Source organism: Dromaius novaehollandiae, chromosome 1, assembly GCF_036370855.1.
Source record: "Dromaius novaehollandiae isolate bDroNov1 chromosome 1, bDroNov1.hap1, whole genome shotgun sequence".
Taxonomy (NCBI): Eukaryota; Metazoa; Chordata; class Aves; order Casuariiformes; family Dromaiidae; genus Dromaius; species Dromaius novaehollandiae.
In genome coordinates, this window is record NC_088098.1 from 74945558 (window position 1) to 74960589 (window position 15032).

A 15032-nucleotide genomic window follows, 5' to 3' on the forward strand; every position below is an offset into this window, starting at 1 on the left:
AAATACAATAGATTAGATTAATTAAAAAAAAGATTACCTTCAGGTCTTCTGGTAGGCTGCTGTAGTCTATCTGAATTGCCTCTTCTCTTTCATAGATACTTGATGTGGTCTGAGTGTCTTCTATTTCAGTTCTTAGCTATAGATACAAAGGACATTCCAGTTCAGAAATACGAAACAGTGAACTTCTAACTCTTAAAACGATACATTAAGAGGATGTAAGAAAAGAAGATAGTGGTAACAGGACAGCAGGAAATGGTACTTTTTCCATTGATTCCCCCCAGCCCCCCAAACCAAAATGGAGTTCCTAGTTAATTAACACCCTGTGAGTTTAATAGAAAATGCACCTTTTACATGAAGATTAAAGCATCTGACAATTTTAGTTTGAAGTTAAGATGAAACTATCAGTAATTTATTTGTAATATGTTTAGAACAATGAACATTGTAAATACACCATTCTCTCCTGAACGAAAGAACTCCCTTTCTCCTGACAATTCATTTCCCTTTCAAGGAAAGGCTCTTACGTGTGTAAATCAGGGCATTTCTTCCACTCAGCTGGCCTCAGAAGAAATGACTGGCTTCAGTCATTTTCATAAGCACAGTATCTTCTGGCCATTGTAAGCTTGGATTCCAAACAACTACTCACTCTTGAATGAAACATCTGCTGCATGTCTTTATCAGCCCCTTTCCTACCAAGTTTTTTTCTCAGAACCATATCTTACTGTCTTCTCAGTGATATTAATTAGGAATGAAATTTTTAATGCTACTGCCCCCTCCTTGGTTTCCTTTCTCCCTTATTCATAAACTATGATATAGCTGAGGTAACAACATACTCTGATGATTATCAGTACATCTTTCCCTTCAAAGACTGCCTACCTCACTGCCTTCGTTTTTCCTTCTGACCCACCCTTTTACACCCATGCTCCAACAAAGGTAATTTTCCTAAAGAACGGGTTCAACAAGATTCCTTCCAAATTTGCAGCCCCATTACAGGCCCTTCAAAAGCAACACCTCTTCAGTTTCATAACAGTGGAGAAAGTATCTCTCTTCACTGCTTTCACATGCTGGAAAAACAGGGAGAACTAAGAAAACTGCTCCTCTGCTAGCAGGAATATTTCTATTCTAGCCTCTCTCTGATTTCTGTGAGTATCTATTTCTACATCTAATAAAGGGAGAAAGATGTTTTCAGACAGCATTTATGTTATGAATGGATAATTAACCAAATCTCCTTTGAACCCATACACATGGCTTATTTACAGTTCTGACTTGATCGCTGAGCATCTTCTTACATACGTATATCTGGCACACTCTGTACCAATTTCCTTGAGATTTCCAGAGATTTATTTATTTTGCGGGAATATATTTCAAGTGTAGACAGAAACACTTGCAAATGTTTTTGTCTACTAGAATAAACAAAAATGCTTTGATTGAATGGATAAGGCCTAATTACACCAAAACAGTGACATTAACACTATTCTATGACAATCAGCCCTCAAACGGAAAAAAAAATCTTTAAATCCAAGACTGAAAAATTGCTCCTTCATGATCTCTCTCTTCTATAAACATTTTAAGTACCTCTGCTTCGCTGATGTCATCCAGTGATCCAAAGAGAAGATTTATTTTCAAGTCCTGCACCTTGCATTCAAGGAGCAAATTATGTCTTCTTAATCTTTTCTCTTCCAGAGATGTTTCTATTGCTGTAGCTTCCTTTTGTAATTTGCCAGCTTCCCTACGCAAAAGGCAGAAAACTATTAAAATAGCAGCAGCATCACTACCAGCAGCATCCATAGCCATACAGTATAAAAAACATTTACCAAAGCACAAGGAAGGCTTTTCCCTCTGTACTCCTATCAAAAATGAAGGAAACTGGTACTTAAATTCTTCCATCCTCTTCATTCCCCAAAATACTCAGAGACAGATAGAAACCATGTACTATTCTAGCATACAAAATATAGTCTGCTGCTCTGTTCAAAGCTCTTAACTTTACCACAAGGTAAGCGCTAGCAGCATGGACATAATTTCAATATATTGCAAGCTCATACTATAGCATGTTCAAATATCCAACCCTCCTATATACAACAACTAACAGCTCTATTCTGTTCAGGTCTGCCTCTATGCATGGAGATTTGTTTAAATTGTCATCAATTATCTTTTCCCATTACTTGAAATACACTTTATTCTTTTCAACAAATTTCTTTGATAGCATCAAGTGGCTGCATAAAGCAGAGACAAAACAGTCTCTCATGTTGTTAAAATTATGCACTATAAATTAACTATAAAATGAGTTATAAAGTATCCAATTCATGAGTTTATATAAAATTCTATAAATCTGCTTAGCCATACTGTGCCAATATACCATTTTTTTTTTAAAGACAGTTAAGTTTTAAAGAACTTAAGGCAACACAGGAACACACCAATAATAAACAAGCATAAGAAAACTGAAGTATGAACTATCCCCACAGCAGCTGATTTAAAGGCAGAGTTTATGACAAAATAGTGACCTAAAATTAACATAAAGTGCTTTAAGATACACCTGAAAGGCCTGGAGAAAATGAGAACACTGAAGTCAGAAAAAAAGAATTCTTATGAATTGAACTAAGCTATATAGCTCAAATGAAAATATGAAACTATCAGCAAACCTAATGTATACTTTAGGTCACATTAATATGGCAAAAAAAAAAAAAGATAAGTTAATATGTACTTATCAGGAATCAACAGATATTTATCAGAAACTACAATGCATACTAACACTAGATATATACAGAGTAACCTACCTTATTATGGGATGCTTTCATGAAATAATCTGGTTCTTTTTACTTTTGAGAACCACATAATGAATTAGAAATGCCTTTAAACTAATGCATATAGTAATTCTGTTACTATGTCTCTAATAAACCTTTCACAGGAAAGCAGAAGAGAAATTCAAGCATGTGATCACTAAAAATCTAAAAATTATCACACTGATCATTTTTCCCATGCATACAATTAGTAATTACCTATTAAGAGTTAACAACGTCTTTCTGAACTCTTCAACTTCATTTTGGGTTTTTATAACCTCAGATTTATGAGCATTTAATCTATCCTTCAGATGCTGCTGCTCCTCCACAATTTCATTCACCCTTTTTTGAAGCTTCTCCTCATCCTGCATAGAAATATTTACATTTTTAATCTTTTACCAAATAGCTTAATATGAAACCTCTATTAAACAGAAAAGAGAGTTAAAGTTTTAACCTCTTACAGTACATTGAAATGTTACAGCACAAAATCTAAAACACACATAGGAAGTTCCAGATGTTTTGTATAAAAAGCATAGCCAGCTCCAGATTTGAGACTGTACCATCTAAATTCTAAAGGCAGAGATACCAGGACTATTACAATCTGTAGACGACTCCTTTTTCCTCAGTTATTCCCTTAGCATTGCAAGAAGGATCCCATCTGCTGTACTTCTACAACATATTTAGGAACACCTTTAAAAAGTAAAATCCTTTAAAAAGTATTGTTCCTTGGAAATAAATCCACAGGTAATCTGCAAAGAACAAATAAACTGCAGAGGTACTCTAGAAAAGTCTTCCCTTATACATATATAAACAATTTATGTTTTATATATTTATATACACATATATATACATGTACGTATGTACATACATACATATATATATTCCACACCCTGGCTAAATTGCTAGAAATTAGTTGTTAGAATACAGTAAATCTAATATGTGCATGAAGACATAGCGCATAGAGACAAATATTATTACAAACTAATCAGGACTTACTGTTGTTGCAGCAACAGAATAAAGCATCTCCAGAATTAGAATCAAATACTCCTTCTCCAGGGCAAAATTTCTGATCTTGACCGAAGTCTTATTTCAGTAGAACTTTACGCACGTGCATCAAGTCAGACACACGTTTCTGTGCATCAGTAAATCAGGGCCATTTTTTTCCCTCAGTATCAGAGAAACATATCTTCTTATATATTAAATACATATTTGTTTGTTTAAATGCTTTTAACATACAATAGCAGAGTTCAAGTGATGCATGCATTTTTTTCCGCTCTGCTTTGGAGCAGTTTTACGTTTCACTTCTGTTTTTTTTTTTTCCCAAAGCACTGTTATACATCTTTTCTCCTTTGCTTTCCAGTGCATCCCGAGCACAATTTATTTAACAAGCAACATTAATATAATGGAAATTAATTATCAATATGTATTTTTATTACATACAGTCAACATGATCTTGTGGAAGTAATTTAAGAAAGAACATGCTATGAAGGAGAAATGCATACGTATCACTTCAATTAAAAATCTACATCACTGTTCATAGTCAATTATTTTAAGCCTATTAATATTTGTGAAGCACCTTAAAGATGAAAAGCACCAGAGTTGTTTACTATTACTCATAAAGCCTTCTAAAAAATCTTAGCCACGTGCTATTAGTTTTATCTGTAGTCATATGCTGCCTTTTCATATCAACTGAAAGCAACATAATATTGTATGTACAGTAATCTCAAATTTCCTGATTTCTGTACAGTTTTTCATTTAAAAAAGATTTAATATGACAGCAGAGGTTATTTCAAAGTTAAAACAACAATATGCAACTGAATTTTTTAACAAAGTCATTTAGGACTAGAAGAATGTATATATATACGTACATATATATATATATACGTGTCTATGTGTGTGTCTGTGTATTCTGGTTACCTTCTGCAGCCTGTCAATCTGAGCTTCATCTTTATGGATGGTCTTCCTCAACGTGTTGACTGCGTCTGTTAATTTTTGTAGATGACCTTGACTATATTCAAGCTGAATGCTTAGTCGTGTCTTCTGGTTTTCAAATTCCAGTCTAGTCAAAGTACAGTATTTCAAACCAACACTTACAGACTAGTACTAGCAGTTATTAAAATAAACATTTTCGCTTTTACTATTTAGTGTATATAAATATAGAGATATTTATATAAACAAAAATATCTTCTACTTGAATACAAGAATTTGTATACATTTGGATCATTGATTCCACTATACAGCATCTTGCGGATATACTGGAAATTAGAAAAAAATACAGTGATAATCAATTCAACAAATACCACATAAACAGATAACATGGTCATATCCAGTAAGAAAAGTAAAACAGAAGTTTCAAGTTTCTCGGTATATGGAACGTATTTGTAAGTGATGCAGATAGGAGCTAGTAAAAGACTATACTAATGCTGTGTATTTATTACATGCCTGGGATCCCTACTCTGCCTCAGTAAGCCTCCGAAATCAGCTGCCATACATGTTTATTGGAAAACTGTGAGGAATCTCAGCTGGGAGGTGGCAACTAACAAGCAAGAGACCAGAGCTTTTTAAGCCACATTCAGCTTTGCTCACTATCTCTCAGCTGAGAGCTGTATTTGTTTATAGCAGTACAATGACAGAAGCTACTTCACATTCTGTGAGAATGGAATGAAGTAAAACTCAGGGGCTGTTTACAGAAAGGTTTCCTCACAACTGTTGCTTTCTGCCTCTCAGCTTGGCTCTCCTGGATGATTTACCATTAGTGAGTTCTGCATCCGAGCTGCTGTCCACACAAAATGGCTGGCACGGCACCAGCTCCAAGCTCTTTAGACCTAGGCAAGAAGACACCGCGGCACAGGCTTACAGGACTAGTGTTGGCAAGTTAAGGCCAACGAGGACAGTCCCAGGCCACATGTGCAACATAGCATCTACATGTGCAAAATGCTACTCCTCTCATTGTTTTATCACCAATTTTTCCACCTCACCATACTTCAGTTCTTGCCAACAGAAATAAATGATCAAACCACTTCTGCCAACAGGTGCTTAAACTTAAACTGAATGCATTGAACTACCACTTGGTTGCAGCCCTAGCCAACATATACATTTGCCCAAATTTCCGAAACACAGTGAAGGAGTCACTTTGTAGCTGAAGGGACTTCTGAAAAGAAAATGGAGTTCAGTGATAGCAATCAAACTGGTCATGTAGAAAAACTGTATTTTCTGTAAAGAATGCCAGGAAATCCATGACCTATCATCTGCCTGGGAACTCCTGTGCTACATGAGACAGTTCATCTTAAGGTTCTTGTTCTTCAAGATATAAATTTGTGGTCCTGTGAGATCTGTCTCTAAGTAGAATACCAGTTGGAGGTTACCTGTGAGAAAACTAAGATTCCACTTTCTTTAACAGTATCTTCCTATGCTAACTCACTGTATCTTAAATTCACTTCTCCTTTAAGACTCATGCCCATGAGTCATCCTCATTCATGTCATCCTCAATTTGCGATAGAGCCATTCCTCAGTGTGGATTTTAGACAACTGCTCTTTGCTGTTTCATTTCTCTACAGTAGTACTACCAAAATAACACATTTTACCCTATCAAGTTTGTTGCAAAATGCCACCGTGGACATGTGATGACTGTATGTAAATCCAAACAACAGTACTGCAACTGCTAGCTGTTAACCTAATTCTTGCAACGCTAACATGACCTTTTATAGTCATTTAGGTTTTTGTGGTGTTTCCTGTGAAAAAGTTATTCATTTACCAGTGTGCCCAATCAAATACAATCCACACCACTTTTTTACTTTTAAATTACAAATACCACCTTTTCCTATCAATCTCCTCTTGTTGCCTCACACGTTCTTGGTCATACACACGAATATTTTCTATACCAATCTCTTCACAGAATTCCTGGAAAACAGCATCTTCAGCCTTGCAGTAAAGAAAAGACAAACAAAAATGTTTATACTGTTTAGCAACTCACAGAATCAAACATTTAGATAATCATTTCATGCTACAAGCTAGAAGTTCAAGTTATTTCAGAGAAACAACAAACTTCAAGAGACAATGGGCACGAACTGAAATACAAAAAGTTACATCTAATCATGAGGAAAAATTTTACTGTGAGGGTGACTGAGCACTGGAACAGGTTGCCTAGAGAGGCTGTGGAGTCTCCTTCCTTGGAGATATTCAAAAGCCGTCTGGACACAATTCTGAGAAAAGTGCTCTAGGTAACCCTGCTTGAGCAGGGGAGGTTGGACTAGACGATCTCTCAAAGGATCTTCCAACCTCAACCGTTCTGTGATTCTGTGATTCAACTCCCAAGGAAAGATCAGGACGTGACATTTTCAAATTACACCTTCAGTACAAATACCAGATTTCAGGCATATGATCTGCAAAAGAAGGTGACTCCCATCTAGACCCTTCTTGACAGCACCTGGTCATTCCAAAGACAATTACAGCCATTACAGTGTAACTGGCTTCCCTGGTTTTATCTGTGGCTCCCATTCACATGGGGAAAGAAGGCTGGATGGCATACAAGATCAACCCACCCAATGCCAGGTTTTTAAGTGTAGCTCAGTTCCTCATTTTAATCATTTCACATGACCCACAAATAACAATTGCTACATCCCATTTATAACAGCACCAAATCAAAACAAAAACAGCACAGAATCTTCCATTTCCTAATTATATAGTATATACTAACAAAAGTTTCAGCAAAAAACTTAAGTCCTAAAATTCTAACAAAATTAACTAGATAAATAATACCTATGGTGTACATGGAAAGACTGAACGAAGAAACAGCAATAGCCTACAACATTTAAAAGAAAACCCAACACACTGAACAAAATTTTAGAGAACTTTACAGGGCCCAAAATCAGTGCTGTTTATAATTTTTTTTAATGCAGGCTTGATTAACCAGATATCAAATAGCATATCAAGTAGAGTTATACTATACTTAGGAAATTGATGACTAGCTTCCACAACTTTTTTTGCAGTACAAGCAAAAGGGAGGTTAACTGTAACTGGAATCCTTATGGCCCAAACACTGACTTCTGCAGTATTTGCAGAAGACAAACATTTGCACTTCTTCATGCTTGTACCACAAGTAGGTAAGACAGAGAACATGCAGAAGTTTTGATTTCGCTTCACATACAGAACTCCAGTGATAGATTAAAACTCCAGAAAGACTTATGAGAAAAGAGGCCAGGAACTAAATTTCGTATTTGTGTACTGTACTTTCCAGGTAGTAGTAAGAAATCCGTCTTTCTCTAAGAATCTAGTTACCCAAGCATCTAGGTGCAGACCTCCGAATTTTCCAGATAAACTGCAGCACCACCCTTCCAAGGTCTGTACCAGGTTTGCTAATATTTGGCAAGAGCAGGGATAAAGGTGGCTTCCAAGCAGAAGTTGAGAATGAGATTTATTTCTTGTAGAGGCCACTGATGTTATCTGAACACCCTTCTGCTACCAGATTAGGCTTTAATACTATCCACTTCACTGAAGTTCCTTCAGTCGCTTTGTGATAACCATTACTGTGGATTTATCAGCTATCTGTATGAATTGTTCTGGTGACCACCTGAAGAGTAGAGAATAGCAGGGAACTGAGGCATGACTTGGCGGAACAGTCTACAGAAAAACAGTCCAAGAACCCCATTGGATCACATAACATCTTACAGAACTTTTCCTGCAGATGATAAAAAACAGGAAAGGAGCAGCCTCTAACGACAAAAGTTGTCTAGTTCCTGCAACAGGTAATGAATTTAGGCAGGTTGGGATAGCACAAGGCCCCAAAGCTCTGCCTTTGCTACCCCTCCAGAGTGAGCAAAGATGCAAAATGATGAAACAAAGATGAATCAGCCATACCACAACATACATCAAGGCTCTCATTCAGTCTTACATGAATCGGAATCCACAAGAATAGAGGCATTCAACAGGTTTTTGTTTTTTGTTTTGTTTTCTGAAATACTGAAATAACAAATTTGCTGACAATCATCAGGCAGCTCACGGGCAACATGACAAACTGTCATCATTCCCTGTTGATGGCCAAAAGAAAAAAAGAAAAAGAAAGATGTTCCCAGGCCTGAAGGATGAGTGATATCCTAGAGGTGATCACCTATTTATGGTTGAGCTATCTCACTTTGCTGAACCATTCACCCACGGTAATCAGAGGGCACAGAAAATAAAATTACTGACAGGAACTAGTTTTGTCCCCAAAAGAGAAAGTTTTGAGTCTTTACACTGCTGCTCTTTATCTACTTTTCTACTGTATACAGCAGCAAACATGTCATCACCTAGACATGACACCTGTGCAGTTCAGAACAAAAGCACTTCAAAATTGTTGTGCATTGTTCTCAGCTCTAGAAAACTGATGCAGAGCTCTGTACGTGAGCATGCCTAACCTATTTGGTCTGTGGGTTCCAGAAGTGGTGGATCTGTCACAACTGGTTGGATGGGGGGTTGGGGGTGTCACTGATGGGAGTATCTCAGTGTAGACATTGAATGGGTCCTGCCATGACTGCAAAGAGAATGATTTTCAGAAGGACAGTTAACCACACAGACAGTGTCTGCCTGGAGGCTGCATCAGCTACTGAGAGATTTGCAAATCTTGTGGGTATATATAGAGCTTAATACTGGGCTTCATGTATGTACATGCTGTCGCAGACTCACCTGAGCCAGGAAGACATCATGACAAAAAAGGAGAAGGTCTAGTCATGCAGTGTAACTCTCTTTCCAAAAAAGAGCAGACTACAGTTTCTTACAGAAAACTTAGACACTAGGGACCAAGAAAGAATAAGCTGAGACTTTGAAATTTTACCCTCATGCCACGAAAGAGCTGGAGAATGTTCTTCTGGTATTTGATCCATTGCCACAGCTAGTTTGCACTAGGATTTCTAAAGCTGTGAACTTCCATGGTTTATCCTTGTTCAATACTAGCAATCATCTTTATTAGCAGAAGGGGGAGAGGCAAACAATCCCTCTTTCCCAAACTCAAAAATTTTCTCCGATTTCAAATGAAACTATAGTATATATATTAGGCAAACTTCATCTAAAATTAAAAATTTAAAAAGAAAATGAATTTGGTAGCTGGGTTATGCTTGGCACACAAAAGTCACAACATTTTGATTTTAAGGAATTTGATTTGCAAACTTTTACATTTGGATGTTAGTATACATGTGAGTGTATTTTTAGTATATATGTGAGTGTATTTTTGTTCACCATTACCCCAATGGTAAGAAAGGTACAGAATGTGGGAAGATTGCTGGGGTAATTTTATGACTCTTGTCTACAAAGTAGCTTACAAAGTTGTCCAAGCTCTCAAGAGCTGCTAAAAACAGAAATATGTTGCTATAAGATGTGTAACAACATAAGCTGTCATGATTATGAGAGAAAGCACTACCTCATTAATTCTTTTCTGAAATTCTTCTATTTTTTCTTTTCTTTGTAATACTCTTTCTTTCAGCATATCATGCTGCGATTCAACATTTATCAGTTCACTTTCCAGTTTAGATTTTTCCTAGATAGAAAAAAAAGAAAAAGAAGGTAATTTTTCTGAACAAGATGGACCTTTCCAGGCATTACTAGACAGTCCTGGTCCAGATTATCTGTATTTTCTGATTTAAAATGTTTATTATTTTCTTTTCAAATGCCACTTATCCATATTTATTGCTGATTTGCAAGCAATGGTTACAATTTTAATGAGTGGAAAGGCAAACTGCATTATAAATATCATTTAAAGTATATTTTGACTTACAGACTTTTGAAGGTTAATAAATGCTAGACCAGGCTTACTGGAAATCCAAGCTAATTTAAATAATAAAATACAAAAAGCCTCATTACTTTAAATTATTTTATTATCTTGTTTTATATTTTATTAATTCTTCAGTCATAACCACTGTATGTAAAACCTAAACTGAATTTAAAAAACACATAAGGAAGTCATAATTACTTCACTTGTAATTATAGCTTAGGTCAACAAATACAATGATTAAGCATGAAAATTATACAGGCTTAATATTATACCTTGTAGAAATTAGGAAGGTGTTTCTTTCTAATAAGCTCTAATTCACTCTGTGAATATTTAAGTCGTGTCTGAATTCCCTGGCATTGAGCTTGCAGCTGCTTCAAATCAGTCACCTTACGTTTTATCTTCATTAAGTCCTAGAAAATATTAAAATGGGAAAAGACAGAAAGTATTTTAAACGGAAGTTGCCTTATTTGGAAATTACTCATTTTTTATATTCATACACTATATAAGGTTAGCCTCACTGACAGAAGCCACAATCAGAGTAAGTGCTGATGGCACTGGTCATATTCAACAGCAGTTTTAAACAGATTTATCAATCAAGAAAGCATACACTCGCAAACTCCTACTCTACTGCTCCCCACAAATAACTAGAGGTATGGCAAATCATTTTACGCTAACAGGTTTTTGTCTGTGCAGATATTTTCATGTTGACAGAATGCATCAACTTTCTTGCTAAAAGCCTTCAGATATTCAGAACCAGATCTCTTTTCGTTTAATGCAATTCATATTAACATTGCTGGCTGCCTTCTCTGCCTCTCTGATATCCAAAGCAACCCACCAGATAAGGACAGAGACCCACAGTGTTTTACCATTAACTAAAAGAAGATAAATAGCGACTATGTCCTCCCTGCTTCTTCTAGAAGTTTTGAAAATCATCCTGATCTTCCCCACAGCTGAATTAAATAGAAAAAATGAAAGAATTTAACCAAAACAGAATATTTCCTCACCTTCTTCCTATATGCAATTTTCATTCCTTTCTGCCTTTATCAGTCAAGTGCTTTTAACAGACCTACCTTTAATTCATGAATCAAGCTATCCCTTCTTTCTTTCATTTTATTAATTTCTTTATCATCCCAACATCTAGCTTTAAATCTTAAATCACTTGATCCTCCAGAAATCACTCCAGACTTTAAAAATAAAGTTCCATCAAGGGCCACTGTCTGAAACAAACAAACAAGAAGTCTTAAACAACACAAAGCAGGAGAAATTGGATATCCATAATATCCCAGAACTAGGGCACCAAGATACGCTAGTTAAACAAACAACATCCACATTTTAGTTGGACTCCATATATTTTCCCTTTCCAAACTTGCAAACATGAGATACACTAAGCAAGCCACAAAGTCCTTCATTTCTTGGTGCAAATCACGTTTTAGCATTATTATAACAGATCAGAATAGAAAATGAAATTCTATTATTTCCTTGTATTTAGAAAATTATTATGAGACATTTGAGTATATATTAGGAATTTAGAAGGTTATGGCTGGTTGGGTAGAGTAAATCAAGCAAGGTGATAATGGAGTGAAGAAAAGTTGGAAAAGCGAACAGCTCGTTTGTAAACAGAAAGTGTAAATTTTAGTAAAGAATGTGTTTATTTTTGTAAGTTAACTGGATTCCAAGCAAAATGTACTTTCAACTTAAACACTTTCAACTTACAGCTGTTTTAATCAGGATTTTAAAAGGTGCAATAAGTGCATGAAAGGACATTATGGGCTATGACAGTAACAGAGATAAGCCTAAGCAGAAAGAACTGCAGAAAGAGAGAGAGTCCTCAAAGCAGAGTACATCTACAACTCCCCAGATTCTTTCAGATATTTGAAGAATTTTTGGAAGCATTTCTTCACAGAAAAGCTAGCGAGATAATGTTTGCATTTTTAAATGAGGCAGTTTTAAAAACAGGATTATTCCTCTTTCCTCCTCCTTCCTATCATCAGTAGAGGGCCATGTCAGGGAACATGTCTGGACACTGTAATTCTAACAATCTTTTCTAATTTACCTTCTTTTCCCAGGAAATCATTTAAATGTACCATAAACAGCAAAACACAAAGCATGTAAAATATCCAGGGATTTATTTATGTGGGAGCAGACTGGACAGCACAGCACCATTCTGTGTTTATCTGCCATATTTGGTAGAGTGCTTATGGAAGGATTATTTAAATAACATCAAATATATAATTGGAAAACTGCAAAGCATATGCAACAAAATCCAGCTTCTTACTTTCAACCTCACTGGTCCATCAAATGCTATTTGTCTTGCTTCTTTAACTGTTTCACAGACCAGACCATTCCCACTCACAAACTGAATCACTTTCTTCAGTGGAGGAAATGGAGTTTGTACAACATCTACCATCATTTTTGCTCCTTTTATCTCTCTCAACTTTTCATTGATTGGTTTAACCTGTAAAACAAATGTGCAGTGTTTAGAATTGGCTGGGACCATGAGACTCCAGTAATGCTCTAGTATTACTCCAATACTCCAGTAACTCAGTAATGTAGCATAGGAGGCAAATGGTGTTCCAATCTCCAAGGGGCTATGCAGAGGCACAGTATTCTCTTATTATGTATACAAGTACGTACAAGTAACCCAAGGTGCACAGGTCTCCTTCACATTGGAACAGCACATGGTTAAGTAGCACCAAAAAATCGTGAATCTGTCCTGTAATATTCTAGCACAACCTATCTACTCTCTAATGTGATCGAATTATTCCAAATTCCTTAGAACACAGTCTTTCTACTCTGATAACATACCAGTTATCTAAGTAGTACTGCACAGTAATCTGTAATACTGTTTTCAACAGGCTGAATGTGGTGTCTAAAATTCTGGCCATAAACTTTAGTGATCACACATGTTCTCTTAAGATAAAACTGATCTTTGTGTTCTAGCTCTTTCAGAAATTAAATCATCTGAGTAAAATACAATGTCACAACAACAAAGCATGTCCAATTCTGAGTAGCTTGGGCAGCAGGATGTATGAATCTACAGAATGGCTCTCTCAACTGCTACAAAGCTAGAAACAGATCTGTCTTCCATATTCTGTGTACACTGCAGTCCTGAAATATGTATAACTTATTCTACTGTTTCCAAATAAAGAGGCACAAAGTAATTCTATCACCTAAATATAGAGGCAGAAGAAGGGTTTGAGTTTTAACAACAGTATGAAGTCTTTTGAGCTATACAATGGCTCTCAAATCATGCTAGTTGCGCCTTAAGACTTCACTTCTATTTTAGTTAAGCTTAAATTAGCCAGTATCAAGATTTACAACTGTATTAACTTGCTGATGACAGGAGAAAGAAAAATGTACTTACATCAAGGTAATCCAAAGCAAGGAAAGTTTCAGGTTCAGCTCTTTCTTGTTTTAGGAACCGAATGCAATCTCTTGCTGTTTCTTCAGTGGCAACAACAATAGCAGTCATGTATTTGCCGAACACTTTGGTAACAGCAAGCTGATACTTTTTATGAATAGGATGGCACAGGTCAAGCAGTCTTCCAAACTGAAAACAAAAATACAAAAAAAATTAAAATCTTATTTTAGATATCAAATAATAACAAGATACTGAAGTAGCAGGAGTAAAATGTGTTGCACATCTATCGGCTGCACTCTCTTACAATGGCTGTAGGTCAGAAAAATAGAAACTGAAGCAGTGATCAGTCCAAATAGCAAAGTACACTTTCAAAATCTGAAGAGATGCAAATTTTCCCTAAAATTAGCTGCATGCTTTGTAAAAATATCTTACCCACAATCTCTGGCATGCACTTTTAGAGGTACAACAGAGTGACAATAGTAATATTGGCTGAGTATCTTTTCTGATGAGAAAGAAAGTATCTACCACACAGTAAAATAAAGTCTTTGAACAAAGGTAAGGTCTTAAGTAAAAAGAAACAGTTAACTGGAAAACAGCATCAAGAAAGGCATTGCTGCTAAATCCAATTTCACACCCAAAAAGAGGTATCTACTCATAACAGTAACATAAAAAGAGTCAAAACTGCTTTTCCCTGGGTAGCATAGTACAAATAATCAAGACTATTTTGCCATATATTAACACCAGTCATAGACAAAACCTGTTTTGCAAAAAAACCTGAAAGTTAATTACTGCATTGGTAACTGCTTACTACTTCAAACACACATACAAAAATAGCACTCAAGTTTAAAAACTGAAAAAATTTCAAACAGATTTAATTAAATTGCTCCAAACAGTAAATTGCCGGCATCTCAGTTCAGTTTAATAATAAGCTTCACTATTTAAGTAGTGATTTGTAGCAATTTAAGAAAATTGAAGTGATTTTAAGCAAGCATTTTTCTTTGGAAAAAAATTCAGTTAAATCGTTCCAACTTACTTGTGAACAAGCCTGCAGACTTACTGTACGTTTGAGTTATGTGAGATTCCCTAATTAATTTCAGGTGTATACAAGTATCGGCAGCCCAGATGAATCTGCATTAAGAGTTATCTTACCAATTAA

The 15032-nt window shown here is 35.8% G+C and overlaps 1 protein-coding gene across 1 annotated transcript in view; it reads right to left on the bottom strand.

Moving 5' to 3' along the window:
• The window catches only part of SMC1B (structural maintenance of chromosomes 1B), a 38543-nt gene that overhangs the window by 9578 nt on the left and 13933 nt on the right, over positions 1–15032 (bottom strand). The window contains exons 10-19 of the mRNA XM_026114001.2: positions 13880–14065; positions 12791–12970; positions 11586–11732; positions 10788–10925; positions 10165–10281; positions 6589–6695; positions 4692–4833; positions 2994–3139; positions 1573–1726; positions 38–136 (exon numbers count right to left, since the gene is read on the bottom strand). Coding sequence (XP_025969786.1) covers positions 38–136; positions 1573–1726; positions 2994–3139; positions 4692–4833; positions 6589–6695; positions 10165–10281; positions 10788–10925; positions 11586–11732; positions 12791–12970; positions 13880–14065 — 1416 coding nt within the window. The remainder of the gene's footprint in view (positions 1–37; positions 137–1572; positions 1727–2993; positions 3140–4691; positions 4834–6588; positions 6696–10164; positions 10282–10787; positions 10926–11585; positions 11733–12790; positions 12971–13879; positions 14066–15032) is intronic.